Below are 17,281 nucleotides of genomic sequence, written 5' to 3' on the forward strand. Positions count from 1 at the left end.
CCAGCTCAGGCCACTAACCACTTCACGCCCCAGCCATGGAGCCCTTCTTGAAAGGTTGTTTCTAGATCACCTGCTTTTGCCCTCTCCCCACTGGTCCATTAACTGCCCTCCTTTCCTCTCCTCCTCCACCCACTTAGCCATTCATAAACCACTTCCCCCCCCCCCCCGGCCCTACCCCCATCACAGGGGCCCTGGGACTGCCCCAGAGAATAGTCACCCAGCGACACCCTTGCATGAGACAGCTGGTGGGAAAGGTTGGGCTCCTTCAACAGTTCTTGCTGGAAACAGATCCCCCCTGAAGCATCAGCCGAAAGCAGGAGAGAGAGAGACAGGCAGCTCCCAAAAGGCCAGTCAATTTGTGAGCTGCAAAGCCCGGCCTGATGGGCACGGGCAGGAAAGGATGCCGAGTCCCATTGCACTACACTGACGTGAGAAGGGACATGCTGGCTAATGCAGTACGTTTCAGTGTATTTTAAAGGTGGCCTTTGGCGAGCCGCCCCGAGAGGCGGCCGCTGCTCCCAGAACCAGGGTCCTCCAGCTGGGCTGGTGTCTCTTCCCGGCAGCCCCAGTTCAGGAGGCCAGAGACAAGGTCCAGCCAGAGGAGCTCCGCACAGTCCTCGAGCTCTGGCGCCGGAATCCTGGCCGCTGCAAGATCGGGCCCCAATCCCAGCAAGCTGCTGGCTCCTTCGAGTCAGTCCAACGACCTGGGCCATTTGAGACAGTCCAATGCCACCAGAGATTGGTCCTGCAGAGCTGGGACCCAGGGGCCACGCGGAATACGGAGATGGGGCAAAGGAGTCCGACTCCCAGCCGTGCCAAGCTTGAGGAACACCCAGCAGACCCACCCCAGACACGTCTCTGAAACGTTCCCGGGGGCGAGATTCTCTCCACAGAGCCCAGGGAAAGCACTGGGGGGAGGGGGTTTGCTTCTTGATCTGAAGCATGCCTGGATTGTAATGCTTGAGAGAGGCGTGGGTGCGGAGCAGCCTATGCCCAGAACAGGTGCGGTGTGGGCATTGCTGGGGCCAGTTCCCTCCTTGGTCCAACGCAGGAGGGGAGAGGCATGCCAGCTACACCGATGGCTTTGTTACCCAGGCAGTGGGACCCCGGGAACTGCCCGTGACCCAAAAAACTCGCTCCACCAAGGCCTGGGCTCAAGCTGAAGCCCTGGAAGGCTGCAGGCTTCGTGGGGATAGCTGATGTTCAACCTTCTGGCCAGTGGCACACGAGCTTCCAGCCCGGTCGATCCCCAGTGCAGGCAGAACACCCGCGTCTACAAAATCACGCGGGGCAGCTCCTTGTCCCCCTCTAGTGGTCAGACCCCAGAGTCCGCTACTGCGACAGAACGAATGGAGCTGGGCGCTTAGCTCAGGCGACAAACTCACTGGTTTTAGAGCCAGAGGTCCCAAGTTCAATCCTTGTAGCTGACTCAACCAGGGGCATTACTGCACCCCACCCTGCAGCCCCGACCTACCTCAGGGCTGGGTCTACACTGGGAACTTACACCAGCACAGCTACGCCTCTGCCGGGCGTCCACGCCCGAGCGGCGTAGCTAAGCCGACCAAACCCCTGGTGCAGTCAGCACGCGGGCGATGGAAGAATTCATCCGTTGACCTAGCTACCGCCTCTCGGGAAGGTGGACTGCCAACAACAACGGGAGAAGCCCTCCCCTCGGCCTAGGTGGGGTCTACACCGAGCGTTCCACCGGTGCAGCTGCAGCAGGTTGAGTGTAGACACACCCTTAGTGACTCCAGTGCAGCTACTTGCGGCAGAGTCAAATGGAGCGTCCCACGTGGCTGAGACAGGCTGCTATGTAACCGCTGTTGGGCCAAGAAACTAGTCCACTCTGATCAACGCACTTGACCTAGTGCAGTTCTGGGACAGGCCTGCTCTCAATGGACTCCAGGCACTTGGCCCTATATTTCCAGCAGTGACTGACTGATTTTTTTTGGGTGCCCCACCTGACCCACCTCAAAGGGGCTCCCTGTGTCTTTAAAGTGCTGAGCACTCTCTGGGGAAAAAATTAAATTACAAGTTTTCAGGTCTCCGGTAGAGCGCGGAAAATCTGTGGCAACCCCCAAATCACCAAGAACCTAAACGCAGGCCCAAGCTCCCCTTAAAACAGCTGCACACGGCCAGGGTCCAGCAGCAATACGCTGCGTAGACAAATTCTCAACCCGCATCCCCTTCAAAGAGGCTGGCTGAAGCGCCTGTCACACCCCGGCTCTTTACCCCCGCCCCCTGATTCCACAGCTATAAAAACCAATTCTGTCCATAAATAGATTCCTGCCTAAAAAGCCCAGCCCCACCCCATGGCAAGGACTGGACTGAGAGTCACTCGAAAGGTACATGACCCACCCAGTGCCAGTCACTCAGTCTGTGTCCACTGGCCAGATACCCACGGCTTGCAAAGGCCTCAGAAGGTTGCAGCTGGGGGGGGCATCGGTCCGTATAAATAAATATTCAGAATTCCCCTCTGGGAGAGGGGGAGGGAGATATCTATATATAGATATATATATAGATATGTTGGGCTTCCCGCAGAAGCAGAGGGGAGAATTTCAGGGGAGCAGGTCCTGGTTTCCAGAAGGGGAGGGGAAGTGGGAGACGCAGGGGACTTCGGCCACTGGCCGTCTCCTCCCTGAGCAGCCTTCTGTCCCAAGAGTGAAGCAGTCACGGCCCCTGGGGACAGGAGGCAGAACTGGCCTGGTTTAAGCTGCCTTTGTCAAGGGGCCCCCAAGGTGTAAGCTGGAACCATCCCGAGGGTGCCCCCTGCTGGGGAAGTGTCATTGCAGAGAGGCAGCAAGGGCCCCGATTTGCCCCTCAGCATCTCCAGGGCGTAACAAGTCAAGCCAGTAGAGTCTGGCACGGTGGTAGCCAGGGGTTCCCAGAGAGGTGCCACGTCCCACCACCATGCAGGAGTCTGCCCCGGGGAGGGGCTGGCAGCAGCCGGAGCGAGGTCATGGCCATCCCCCCCCAGCCCCTTCCACAGCCGTCAAGGGGGCGCAGCACAGCCCGTGGGACTGGACGCCCGACCGGTGTGCCACGCAGGCTGGGGGTGGGGGACGCTGGACGTCACCACGAAGCCAGGTGGGGAGAGGCTGCTGCTCGAAGACACCCAGAACACGGAGAGGAAGGGCCCCGTAAGCAAGACCCCGTCAGGGAGGAGCGGACGGTTCGCTCCCCCGACAGATCCAAGGGCAGCCTTGGCAGCGGGCCCTCTCAGGGGCTTCCTGGGCTGGCCTGGGCCAGGCGGCACCTTTTGGGGTCCGTGCCACTTGCTCCCCGCTCGGAGCAGCGCCAGCCCCTACAGGAACTTGGCCGGGCTGGGGGCAGGGCTGGCGATGGGGCTCCCCGCCAGGCTGCCGGGCGCTGAGCCGCTGGGGCAGCCCTGCCGCTTGACCATGGAGGGGTGGAAGGCAGGGTGGCGGCGGGCATGCTTGGTGAGGTGGTCGCTGCGCATGAAACGTTTCTCGCAGAGCGGGCAGGCGAACTTCTTCTCCCCGGTGTGGGTGCGGTAGTGCCGGGCCAGCTCGTCCGAGCGCGCAAACTTCTTGGAGCAGTAGGGCCAGGTGCACGGGAATGGCCTCTCACCTGCGGGGAAGGGAGGGAAGAGGGTGAGACACTGCAAGGAACCCATGGGGGATGTCCCTGTGCCCCCTGCCCCGACCCCTTTGGACTCCCCCAGGCAGTCTCTGTGCCCCCCACCCCAACCCCTTTGGACCCCCAGACAGTCCCCAGGCCCACCCTGGCCCCTTTGGACTCCTCCACATAATTCCCATATCCCCCACCCCACCACTAACCCACCCCTTTGGGCTCCCCCAGACGGTCCCTGTGCCCCCCCACCCCTGACCTTTGGCCTCCCCCAGTCCTCCTGCTCCAACAGCACAGGCTCTTAACACTTCAGCTCAAGGAGAATCTCCACTAGCCATTCACCCTATAGGGTCTACGACACACAGCTGAGCAGTTTCAATTCCACCCAGTGGAGGGCAGTGTTACACACACCGGTCCAATAACAGTGTTGGACAAACAACCCAGGTGCATTGTGAGTTGCAGGCTCCAAGTTCTGGGCATTTGCTCTAGCCAGGGGCAGCTGGCTTGGCAGGCCAGTGACATGATCTCATGCAGCTCTCATGTGTGAGCACCGAGTCCCTGGACTGACCTGGGGAAGGGCTCAGAGCAATGCCGCTTGGAGAAGGAGGCAAAGAGAAAGGGAAAGTTAATCATTCATTTCAGCTCCTACCCCTCCAAAACAATCTCCCGTGTCCCAGCTAGATGGCAGCACGCTAATTAAGGACACTTCAATCTCTCTGGTCACTCAATTACAGACCTAAAAGTTGCAATTCTTTGGGGGAGGGATAGCTCAGTGGTTTGAGCATTGGCCTGCTAAACCCAGGGTTGTGAGTTCAATCCTTGAGGGGGCTGTTTAGGGATCTGGGGCAAAAATTGGGGATTAGTCCTGCTTTGAGCAGGGAGTTGGACTAGATGACCTCCTGAGGTCCCTTCCAACCCTGATATTCTATGAACAAAAAAACTTCAGAAACAGAGACTGCTGAATTGGAATTAATTTGCAAACTGGATACAATTAACTTAGGCTTGACTGGGCATGGATGGGTCATTACACAAAGTAAAACTATTTCCCTGTGTTTATTCCCCTCCCACCCCACACTGTTCCTCAGACGATCTTGTGAACTGGTGGAAATAGCCCACCTTGATTATCACAAAAGGTCCGTTCCCCAACCCCGCCCGCCTCCTGCTGGTAATAGCTCACCTTAAGTGATCACTCTCCTTACAGTGTGTATGGTGACACCCATTGTTTCATGTTCTCTGTGTATATAAAATCTCCCCACTGTATTTTCCCCTGAATGCATCCAATGAAGTGAGCTGTAGCTCACGAAAGCTTATGCTCAAATAAATTTGTTAGTCTCTGAGGTGCCACAAGTCCTCCTGTTCTAATTAAAGGACGGTGACACACACCACATTTCCCTGGGTTTGAGGATACTTCTGCCACGTGTCTTTACCCCCCCGCAGAGTCAGAGCGCGGATCCCGGACAGCTGCGATCAGCGTCTCACGTCTTGTGTTACCAGGGGACCGTGAGCGTGCGCGCGCCTCGCTCTGCTCCCCGTGTCCCCGAACCGCCCTGCAGCAGAACTGGGGACGCCGGGAGGCACTGAACTGGAACAGCAGCGGGGGCTGCGGGGCAGGACTGAGGGGCAGCAGCAGAGCTGGGTGCAGGGAGATATTCGGGAATAGCAGCAGGCGCGACAGCCATTCTCTGGCAAACCAGGTCCGGTCAGGCTATCGGGGGGAGAGGGGGGTGTCTCCTTTCTCCCCAGGAAGGGGCAGTTCCGTTCTCCTGCAACAGACCCACCTCCCCGGCTCTGGGCTCTGACACTGGTGCAGGGCTTGTGCGAAAGAGAGAGGCTAGGGGGCGCTGTGCTGGGACAGGCCCAATGCCCACTCGCCCCGGACAGACAGCCCTGGAAACACAAACGGCGCATGCGCCCCCCCGCCCACGGGCAGCCCGCTCCGGCGAGCCGAGAGGACAGCTAGGACTACGCCAGGCCCGGGAACTAGAAGTGCCCAGCAGACAGCCTCAGCCAAGGGTTTCAAGCCCACCCAGCCCCTGGGGATTGTTTGCTTGCTCTAATCCGCCCCCATCTGCCTAATCCTGACACAAAGCAACTGACCTGAGCAAGAATTATAAAAAAACAGACCCAGAGAGGATGAAGGCAAAATTAAAACCTCAGATTAAGATGCGGCCGGCTCCGGCCTCCCCAGAGACTAATTAGATGCTGGGCACAGGGCTTCCAGCCTAGCCCCCAGTTCATCAATCTCTCTCCACCCGCAGTGACTGCTGCCTCTCTTACTAGGGCGCCCCCCGCTGGTCAGCTGCAGACTATGCCTGGACTCGCAAACTTGTCCGGACTGAAGGTATTTCAAAGAGAGCCGACACCCCATTGAGATCAAGGGGGCCAGGAGCATCAGTACCAGAGACACAAGGACCGTGCGTTCTTGGGGGCCTGTGCAAGGGGCAGTTGGGCTGACAAAGCCGAGAGCCACTTGCAACGAGATGCCGAGAGAACCCCAGGGCTTAATCTCACTAGGCTCTGTTCCAGGTTACAGCAGGTTCCTGCAATCACAAGTGTGACAGGATCGTCACCGGATCAGTAGTGAGCGAAATTCCAACACAATCTGCCACTTGTGTCCTTTCTTCCGGTTTAACCCACCCAGCCCCTCGCCCCCAGCAGAAGGGTCCCAAGGCCCAGGAGGGGAATATCGCTGGACCCATGGCTGTTTCAGGTCTGATCCTGACTGACCCCTCCAAGCCATGTATCAGCAGGTTACCACTGTGCAGTTGGACAGTTACTGAAGCACCTGCATCTACAGGTGCAGAGGCAGAGACTAGGGCCAAGTTAAACTTCCTTAAATGTTTTTTTTTTTTTCCACAATGTATGACACAGGTGGACTGCAGAGGAATTGCCAGACTGGATCAGGGTAGGGGCCCTTCTAGACCAGTCTCCTGTCTCAAACAGTGGTTGGCACCAGCTGCTTCAGCAGGAGGAGCAAGAAACTCAGCAGTGATGGGGTAATCTGCCCCCAGCAAAGCTGGCTCCTGACCCCTATGGCCAGAAGCCAATTCATGCCCTGAGTTGGGTTTATCTCCCTGCCAAAATGCTTGTACCTTTAAACCGCACTGTTGAACTCTGGGTGATCTTTTTTTTAATCCTGCAAAACTCTTGACCCTGGTGATCCCTTGTAGCAAGGAGTTCCACAGGCCAGAAAGAAGATCCTTCACCCATCTGTCAGTGGTCGAATGATGAGGTGGCCAAGTGTCAAGGTTTTAAAGTCAGCATAGATTTGGGGCGACCAGCCTCCCCCACTCACTGCTTTGCCCCTGGTAAGCGACACGACTATGAAACATTTAAACCATATCACCCTGCTCTGTGAATCCCACGCACGAGAGGCTTTCCCCTGACTGCACAATCACCAGTTGGCACGATCTCACACAGCGGTTTTCGACAGGAAAACGCAGCCCCCGTCACTGGTGTTACAAATAGCTTCTCCTGACTTGCGTAAGCCCAGGGCAAAGGAGCTGGGCGGCGTCAGAAGCGGCTCCAATTTCAAGAGCTTTTTCCCAGCCCCAGCGTGAGTCACAGCCCAAGCTTGGCAGAGAAGCGTGGGATGTTCAGGGGATCCTTTCAAGGTAAAATGACATCAAAAGTCTTTGCTTATTCCTGTAGCCCCCAACCCTGCATACTGCTCCTGGCAGGCTTAACCGGGCTCCCTTGGACTTCAGAAGGGCTTCTCAGAGTGTCATGCTAAGCATGTGTCGTAGCAGCTGGGCCTAGGAGATCTGACAGATCATTGGCCACCATTGACCTGAATTTAACAGGCATGTTTATTAGCATTACAGTAGCACCTGGCGGCACCGATCGGGGCCACGGGCTAGGGCGACCCTACGTTCCGGTTTGGCTGGGGCAGTCCCCCTTTTTAAGCCCCATCCCAGGTGTCCCGACGTTTTTGGCAAAACTGGGCACTGGTCCGGTTTGCTCTGACCAACTGATCATCAGCTGGACCAATGCCCAGTTTTGCCCAAAGGAGTGGAGCCCGCCCCGCTATGGGGGCACGGAGGAACGTTTGCGGGGTGAGGGGGGGGGAGTGGCAACACCAGGCAGGTCGGGCCGGTCCCACGTGGGCGGGACGGGGGAGAGGGGGGCGGCGAGGACGACTTGGGCCGGCCTCGCACAGAGTCCTGTTTTCACTCTGGGAAATCCGGTCACCCTAGCGAGGCCCCCGTGCAGTAGGCCCCCACCACAGAAAGAGAAGGGCCCTGCCCCGCCTGTGATGCATTATGTGGTTTGTTATTGCTGCCTGGAGTTTTGTATTAATAATGAATGCCTTGAAAGTCTTGTTTGCTTGTCTGCATTCCCAGGCTCGCATCCCCACACGAGCCACTGGCCGTTTTCACGTTGCGCTTCTCAAGGTCCACCTCCTTCGCCCTCTTCATTAAAATACTTCTACTCAGCTCAGATTCTGCACAAACAAGAGGGACGCAGGGCAGCAGCTAGATGGGCGAGGGGCTGTAAGAATTCCTGGCTCTACCACCAACTCACAGCGTCACCCAGGGCAAGTCACGGCTTTCCTGTGCCTCAGTTTCCCCATCTGCAAAACAGGGATACCACTACTTCCTCTGTGTTTTGAAAAGCTTTGCTCCCTGACGTCTGGGATGTGCTCTGAAAACCCTGGTAACTCGACGGGAAAGGCGTTCGGCTGCTCTGTGCCCACCAAGACTGCAGCACGCAGTGCGAGTCAATGGTATGCCTACTCTTACACCGTGACAGCAGTGGGAGGGGTTCTCCTGTCCCTGTGGTTAACCCCCCGCCCCGAGAGGCAGTAGCGGGGTCAGCAGAATTCTTCCATCGCCCCAGCACAGCGGGGGGGATGGGGAGGAGAGAGGGGATTTGTCACACCCGGAGAGACGTAGCTATGCCAATGCAAGTGTTCAGTGCAAACCAGCCCTAAGACACTGGTCAACGTCCCTTTGAGTTCACCCTGCCCCTGGATCCAGCCCTTTGGTACGGAGGCCGAGCCCTGCTGCCCCTCCCCAGCACACGAAGAGAAATGCCCGCTGCCCATCCATGCCCACTTACGCCTACCGTCAGACCCCAGCTGGCGCCTGCTCGAAATGCATCCGCTGCTTCGGTTGTCCTGCCTCGAACCGGAGCGAGCCAGACGCTCAGGGCAAGAGGCAAGAGTGGGGGATGGGAGCGCACACTTCAGGCCCCAGGATTTGCAGCCCAGCCCCCAGCCCTGGAGAACAGCTTGTGTCACGCAAGAGGCCAGAGAGCCACGCGGTGTCAGAGCCGGCCCATCGCTCCACATATGTGTCAAAAGCTCCTCAGGTCAGGCATAACCTCCCGCCCCTTCCCTGCCTCCCACGCTGTGCCTGCTGTCTGCACGGAGGGCGAAGCCAGGGGACAGCAAGCGGTGGGGGAAAGCAGCTACAGCTGGGTTTGCCAGCGGGCTGTGGCTCAAAGGGGGCACAGGCTAGGCTAGCCACCAACAGAGAGCAGGGTGGGCTGGGCTCCTTGCAGGGGTGCTCCCCGGCGGCGCTGGGCCTGGACAGTTTTTAAAACCAGCATCCTGTGTAAGGGGCTAAATCCAGGAAGATCTGCTCTGATCCCTGTTCATTTCACCATCCCTACCCGCATAAAGCCCACAGCCCCTCCCAGCGCATCCAGCCCGTACAGAGCATACCCACAGTGCTTTCTGGTCACTGCAAGGCACTGAATGGACACTGAACTGCACCCAGGTGGGCAAATGCCACTGACACTTAGCGGGGGATGGAGGGGGGGCCCAGAGGTCACCCGCACAAGGTCACAGCAGACACCGGCAGCAGAGCTGCTAATGGGACCCAGGCATCCTAAGTCGTGGCTCGCAGCCCCGAGCGCACGCCCGGCCTGCCTCTGCTGCCACGTGAGCGAAGCTGCCCACGGCTTGCCAAGCTAAACACTTGGGTTTCCTGTTGGCTACAGCCAAGGCATCGTTCAATGCCAGGGGGCCCAGGTGAGGGGCGGAGAGGAGGCCCTAACCTTTGAACTTCAGAGGGCGTGAGACCAAGCCCACCCGACTAATTCAATGCAACCCTCCCCGCTAGGAGTAATTGCACGCCCCTTCCTCCCCCGCAGCTCTCAGGGGCTGCTGAGAGGCCGACAGGCAGCATGGGGACTGCCCCATGACTCATCCTGCCAGCCCAGCTCAGCAGGCTTTGGGTGCAGGCGCTGGGAAACCCTTTTGTCTTGGAGCAAAAACAAACATTAAAGCCAGGAACAAAAAACCTCACCCAAGCCACCAAAGGACCGAGCCCCAGGCCAGACATTACAGCTCAGGCTGATCCTCTCTAGAAGGGGAGGAGAGGGGAGGCCCAAACACCGGCAGGGAAAGAATTCAGCGCAGGAAGGGCAGCGAGGACAGGGCCCTGGCTCCGGGTCGCTGATCCGGGGGTGGGAGCCAGTGACAGAGGTCCCAGCCCTGGCTCTGGGTTCACAGAGGCACGGTTAATTCCTGGCAGGGGATTTGTGGGCAGGGGCGGGGGCAGCGCCAGGAGCTGCTTTGGGAACTCCATGGGTTAACGCCACATGCAAGCAACTCCCTCTCCCGCACGCCGCACTCCAGAAGAGACAGGCACATGGGCTCCCGACGCCGCGTGCAGCCAGGGAATCTCACGCACCATCTGTGTCGCCAGCTCCGTCGCAGCAGCGGGGTGAGACGAGGACAGCGGCTCCGTCGGCACGGGATCGTCCGGCTCTGCGGCACCGCCAGCCCTCCCAGAGCGTGGAGGCTGCCCCCTCCTCCACGCCCTGTGCTTTCGTTCAGCGGTTCAAGCCCTGCTCCAGAACCAGGGCGTCCGGGACTGTGCCCACAGGATGGTCCAAAGGCAGAGGAGAGGGAGTGGGGGCGGGGGGTCTATCAGGGCCCAACCCAGGCATCTTAGGGCAGCTCCAGCCCCCACAGTTCAGCCCAGTGCAGAGATAATCTCGCCACTCAGGGGGTTTCCTAACTGCCGGGATTTAAAGGGGACGGCGTCAAGCAGTTTAGACCCCAGGTTCCGCACCCCTCGGACGCTGCGATCGGGCACCCTCCGTGCTCGGTACCAACCGTGCCACCTCCAGGCAAGCACACACCAATTGCCACGCGCTTCCAACACACACACACCCTCTCCCCCCCGGCCATGGAAGCACCAGCTGCGCCCCTGCTGCGGCCGGGGCGTGCACAGGAGCTGCAGGAGTCAGGCGTCCACATCGCCCTCATGGTCGGGGGGAGTCGAAAGTAACTCCCTCGGGGGCTCTGAAAATCCCAGGCAGCTCCCATGCAGCTCTGTTTACCTGCAGGACCTACAGTCAACAAGGCAGGGGGCTGGGAGCGAGAATGCTGCTGTTCGATTCCCGACTCTGCCACCGACTCACAGCACGAGCTTCGGTGAGTCACCCAACCACGCTGTGCTTCTGGGGAGAGGGGGTGCAGCGGTGGAGACCCCAAGAGAGAAACGAGGTGTTCAAAACAGGGGGCAGGGTGGCCTAGTGGACTGGGACTCTGGAGACACCGTGGCATCCAGGGTCCAAATGCAAGGACTTCCCACTGGACGGTCTCTGTCCCCCTCCACACTGGGGACGGCTGTTCTGTAGGTTCTCGCCTGTCTCCGGGCATCTCCCGCTCACCAGGGTGCTACCAGAGGAGAGGCCTTAGCAAAGGGCTGGCTCCGACATTGAGCCACGTACGGGCCTCAGTCTTCCCCTCCTCCGCTCCCTCCTGCCACCGCGGCTCTGCACCTAGGCTGCCCCATCCCTCTCTGTTCGCCCTCTGGGTCCAGCCCTCTGCAAAGGCCGAACTCGCTCCCCCAGCAGCCCCTTTCCTTGGAAAAGGAGGACGGAGCCACTGAGGAAATCAGGTTTCTCTCCTGGGGCTTCCTCGGTTGTTTTGCCAGCAGCCTGGCTCCAACCCCCCACAGCCCCCAGGGGACCTGGCTTTTCCCCACCTCCCTCCCACCAGAGGCTCAGGTTACAAGAACCCTCTAGCCCAGCCACGCTCTAGCTGCTCCTTTGTAGGGGGGGGGAGGCTCCGCTGACGTCCTGAGCGACACCCCCCCCCCCCGCAGCGCCCCAGCTCCTAGTGCCTCTATTTCAAACCACGCTGCCTCTTCAAGTTCAAACCGTCCCGAGTCCAGCCATCACACCACAATGGGGCCTTTTGTCCCCAACGAGGCAACAGCAGACCCCGCAGCTCAGTGCCCAGCACACAATGCCACGGGCCCGAGTCCGGCTGCCTCTCTGCGGGCACACCAGAGACAATCTGCGGGGGAGCAAAGCCCCCCGGGATGCCAGCTTGGGGTAAGCAAGACACACTCAGTCCGCCCCGACACAGGACCCCGTGAGGCGTAGCCGGCCAGCAGAGGCGGGGGGCGGCCCTCCCAGCGGGAAACTGGAGTGGCCCCACCTAAGCACAAAAGGGAAAGCAACACACGTCATGGGAGGCATCCGGGAAGCGCTTCAGGCAAGGTCATTTTGGATTAGGTCTGGAACCCGAAGCGCTCGACCGGAAGGTTACCCAGTACAAAGCCTGGTTTCCAGAGCACCCACAACGCCCGTTGACCTCAACCAGAGTCACGAGCAGTCGGCATCTCGACATGGCAGGCCCCTTCCTCAGCCCTCTCATATGATCTAGGTGACCAGCTTCCTTGGGTCGTAAAAGACCAGTCGGGTGCCTAATTGCTACAATTTTAGCAAGAGTGGGCCAAGCACTGAGCAGGCCCCGGGGACAGTGGCTCTACACAGGAGAGATGAAGGACAAGCCAAGGACACTTCTTGCTCCTCTCCCCCCGTCTTACAACCCCAACAGGAGGAAGAAACTGGCAGATTAGCTAGGCCAAAAACATCGTGGCAGGCATCTGGGGCAGAGACCCTGGAGCAACCCACACACAGCGTGGAAATGGTGCAGTGGGGATGTTGACACTGCTCTGGGCATTCGGTGAGCGTGCAAAAGGAGTGGGTGTGCATGCACGTGTGCAAGGGGAGCAAGCCACACCCCGAGGACACATGAGGGAAGGAGTAGGGAAAACCAGGCAGAACCTGCCCACCATGGGGATTTCAAAGGGCTTCAGAGGAATTTTAGTAAAACTGCTCCATCTTCTGTCCGCTCCTCGGGTCCGTACAGCTCCTAGCACCACGGGACCCCAATTTGGGGCCTGTTCTACACCTAAAATCTAGCTCGATATAGCTACATCTCTCGAGGTGTGCAAAATCCACAGCCTTGAGCGACACAGCCCTCTCTCCCAGAGTAGACACAGCTAGGTGAAGGGAGAAAGCTGCTGTCACTCAGAGCGGTGGGGTCCCTGCACTGACGGAAGAACCCTGTTCTGTCCAGCTGTGTCTACGCTACGGGGTTATGCTGGCACAGCTATGCCAATATAGTCCCCATAGTGCAGACATACCCATAGTTATACCAGGGCAAAAACCATATAGTCCAGCCCTCGAATACTGCACGGACCAATGGCTTCACATCCCCACTCCAGACTCCGCAGGGCAAGTTTCCTATTCACTGTGGGCTGGGGCATTTTTCAAGCCACACCTGTAGATCTCTTCCAGGCTCTAATTTGGGAGAGACTTTATCACACTGGGGATGAGTATTACGCCCCAGGAGGGCCCCCTTTAAATATGCACATTACCATTAGCCAGCTACTACCGTGCCTAAATTAATCCAGTATATGGTCAGCCCTCAGAACTCACGGCTGCTGTGGCCTTATCTGAAGCCAGAGGATGGCGAACCCATGCAGGTCACCGTACATCAGTGCATCCGCACTTCTACAGTAGGGCTCTGCACTGGTGCACACCATCAGTGTAACTACCCCAGTCAGGGTGAGGCCCGTTGACCAGGTCTCTCTCCACGCAGACCAGGAGAGGTCACTCCCAAGGTCCAGCCCCCCTCCTCCGTGGTAACAGGGAGCCAGCGAACCAGCATGGCAGTTCCACACTGAAATCAAAGGATAACAATGTGCTCTCAGCAAAGCTAAACCAACGCCCCCACCCCCACCAACACAACTGATTATACACACCATTGATCAAGGCAGGGCTCATGGGTCATGTCGGATAGCAGATATTTGTAGGCAGTTGCTCCCAACTGGTGCCACCATCATTATGGTGCCTAAGAGGACTTGGAGTGAAGAAGCCAGCCATGGCTTTAAATGCATCCTCACTGGGACGCCAGGTTTCACGCCTCGGCATCTTGTTGACTGATAACTACGGTGGCAACTGTGGGAAGAAGCTGCCGACTCCATGAGACCCTCTGCTCCTCCTGAGGTTGGGCAGAGACACTGCAGGCCCACTCCCAATCTCCCACAAACCCACCTGACCCCACCGATTCCCTGGGGAGAGTTGGGCCCAATTGCTTTGGGTCTCCGTATAACCCCAAACTTTCACGGCCTCTGGGTTGGCGGCAGTCCAGATCTGAACTCTGCCAATGATGCCTGCCAAGACCAAAAAGAAGTCCTGGATCCAAACGCTTCCTAACGCTGGATTGCAAGACTCCCCACAATGGGCCGGTAAAGATCATCCTAACAATAAGCCACTTCCTACCATATATTTCCATGCAGTTTACATTAAGTGTGAGTTTAACACTGCAAAAGGGGCCAGTGACAGCCCAGCATGACCAGCTCACGGCTCGGGGCCAGGCAGGCCTGATTGACACAACAGACTTCTGCCAGCATCCCCACGTCGGTCAGGGGTGCGATCTCTGACCGACTCAGCGGGCCCCTCATATAGGCACAGTTATCGCCGCAAAGAAGTGCAGTTTTACCGGGCCAGCTTATTTCACTTGAGGGAGCACACAGCGTTGAGGATATAAGCTGCATCCGCACGAAGAGCGCATCCCTGGGGTGGTCTCCAGTACTTGGCCTCCGTCTCCCCAAGAATCCACAGGTAAGACCCACTGAACCCATCCTTAAGAACAGTAACCCAGACACTCATTCAGCCCCTGCCCTGTTCGCCCTGTGGCTAGAACCAAGGCTTACTAATAAGGGCCTCTTACCTTTCCTCCCCCATGCTGCCACCTGCCCAATTAGAAACAACAAGCGGGGTGGGGGGGGAATTAATCACACTCCCTCCCTGATCTCCTCTGCTCTGTTCAGTGCCAATGCTCCACCCTCCTTGCCTGGCACCAATGCACGTGCAGCAGCCTCCCCAGTGCACCAGGGCGAGACAGAGAAGCAGGAAACCAGGAAGCTTCTGCCCTGTGCTGGGATTTTGCCCCCTCCCCCTTCACTTCCATTTCTGCCTCCTGCCTCTCACCAGCCCCACCCTCCACCTTAGGCAGAGAGGCACCAGGCGACCTCGTGCCCAGGGAAGAGCTGCCCTAGGGATTCCTGTGACCTACCCTGTGCCTCCCCCAGAGCCGGCTGCACCCCACAGACTCAGTGCGCAGGAAGCACCAGCCCCTGGATTCGGGGGGAGGCCAGGCCCCCTGCCCCCGACTACAAGCCACACAGGGCCACTTTCAAAAGTCGAAGGGCTTCAGCCACCTCCAGAGGTCAGCGGGGATGGGTGCTGCTCCCGGAAACCAGGGCCAAGGCAGAGATCCGTGGGGAGGAGGTCACACAGGGCAGCAGGCACCAGGACCTGGTGTGCGCACACTTCAGTACCAGGTCCCCCACCACACACACAGAAAGAAAGCTGCACAGTGTTGCATGGCAGAGAAGGAAGGGAAGCGTGTCACAGGCCAGGGCCACGCCTCCCTGACAGCCCAAGCCCCGCCCTTCCCACCGAAGGGTGGGGGGAGGGGCAATAGACTGGGGCCCGGGGCAAGCCCCGTGACCCTTTGGGGCTGCATCTCTTGGATTTGAGGCCAATGGAAATTAAGTGGCGTTGTTCCACGCAGCGGGGCGGGGGTTGGACACAACTTCAGACGGCTTAACCCCCCCCCCTCCCCCGCCCCAGCAAAAAGAAGTGACATCACCGTGGTCCCCCCCGCCCACCCGCCACAGGGAGGCCTCCGGGGTAGGTCACGGGGGCGGGTGCCTGGGAAGCGGGGTCACAGCCCCCGGGGCGAAGGAGGGAGGGAGGGAGATCGGTGCAGGATAAAGCCACCATCTGATAAAGCGACCGGGGGGGGGGTTCCTACCTATGGGCATGAGGGCGTGGGGGGGGGACATGGGGTTCTGGGGAAATGCGAAAGGACTGGAGCGGTGGAGTGGGGCGGCGGGACCCCAGGAGGGAAAGGGGGTGCAGGAAGAGCATGGGGAGGTGGGTAAAGGCGGGGCCCCTCGTGGGTGGGGGAGGAGGGAGAACACGCGCGCAGGAGCAGGGGGGAGGAAAGTGGGGCCGGGGGAGGAGCGTGAGAGCGGAGGCGGCGGAGAGCGGCGAAGGCAGGATGGGGGGGGGCCGCGCAAGGAGGGGGCAGAGTCGGGGGCAGGTGGGGTCCCCACGCGGGGAGAAGGGGCAGAGTGGGGGAGGCGGCCTCACCTGTGTGCGTCCTCAGATGCGCCTTCAGGTGGGACGATTTGCCATAAACTTTGCAGCAGCCCTGGAAGTGACAGCGGTGCCGCTTGCCCGGGGAGGAGAGGCTGGGGCTGTGGCCGGGCAGCGGGGCGCGCTGGGGTCCGCTGCCCCCGTCGGACAGGGTGGTGTAGCCGCTCTCCAGGTCCCCCCCTCCGGCCGACGAGGACGAGTTGCTGCTCTCCGAGTGCGCCGAACCGGGGCGCGCCCTGCAGCCGGCCGCCGCCTGGGCTGCGCCCCGGAGCGTGTCCCGCACCTCCCGGTCCTCGCTGCTAGCGGGATCGGGGCTGGGGAGGCTGGAGGCGGCGGCGGGGTGGATCAGAGCCCCGCTGGAGATGGACACCAGGCACTCGGCAGCTAGGTAATCCAGGCAGGACATGGCTCTCCAAGGGGGGCCCCGGCGGGACTGAACAGGGGGGGCCTGGAGCTGCTCCACTCGCCTCGCCCGGCTCCGGGGAGAGATCCGCAGCCTTTGTGTCTCCAGGCGGCCGAGAAAGCGGCGGCTGCTAAGGCTCGGGTGGCCCCTGCTCCGCCTCCGAGCGCACCGAGTGGCTGCGCCGCGCCCTGGCGCACGGAGAGAGACGGGGACATCCTTCCCCGCCCCGCCGGGAGCGCACGCACCGCACCGCCCGCCCCAGGGCGTGGGCTGCAAGGGGGGGCGGGCCCCGCCCCCAGCCCAGGGCTCCCCCCACTCTCCGCCAGGCTCCGCCTCTTGGCACATCGGCCCACAAGCCGGCGGGAGGAGCGCAGGGGGGGTGTAATGGCCCCTGGTGAGGAGAGGGGCCGGCGGCGGCTGCTGGCCCGCCCACAACTCCGCGCGTCTCAGCACAGGGCGGGCGGCACCCTCCTCCCCCAGGCACAAGCGGCAGCAGGGTGCGACCCCTTCCCACCAGTGCCATGCTGCCTTTGGCCTCCCAGCCCGCCCCTAAAGCCGGCACAGCCTGTGATCTCCTCTCGGACCAGCCAAGCTCCGGGGACCCTGGAGCCTCCCCTCGCCCCCCACACGTGGACATGGGTCTCCTCTGATCACCATGATGTGGAGTGTGTCCCCAATGCTCCATCCCTGTGGCCTCTGGACTAGGCCCACGGGGCACATTCCCTTCCTCTTTCCCCTTGGCTGCCCAGGTCAAAGGGGCCCACGACCTCTCCGCCAGCTCCTGTCACAAATTCACAATCCCCCCCGGGTTATCCAGGATACCCTGCACACAGTGGGAGATCCCAGCATTTCCCCCATCCA

General features: G+C 60.0%; 1 protein-coding gene across 1 annotated transcript; it reads right to left on the reverse strand.

Moving 5' to 3' along the window:
* Nucleotides 1-234: 234 nt before the first annotated feature.
* KLF16 (KLF transcription factor 16) lies at nucleotides 235-16,660 on the reverse strand. The gene is made up of 2 exons (XM_074939250.1): nucleotides 16,012-16,660; nucleotides 235-3,591 (listed from the first exon to the last, which is right to left on the reverse strand). Exons 1-2 carry the CDS (start codon nucleotides 16,421-16,423, stop codon nucleotides 3,305-3,307), a joined length of 699 nt encoding a protein of 232 aa, XP_074795351.1. The 5' UTR covers nucleotides 16,424-16,660; the 3' UTR covers nucleotides 235-3,304.
* Nucleotides 16,661-17,281: the final 621 nt, after the last annotated feature.

The sequence above is a fragment of the Natator depressus genome, chromosome 25 (assembly GCF_965152275.1).
Source record: "Natator depressus isolate rNatDep1 chromosome 25, rNatDep2.hap1, whole genome shotgun sequence".
NCBI classification, from domain to species: domain Eukaryota; kingdom Metazoa; phylum Chordata; order Testudines; family Cheloniidae; genus Natator; species Natator depressus.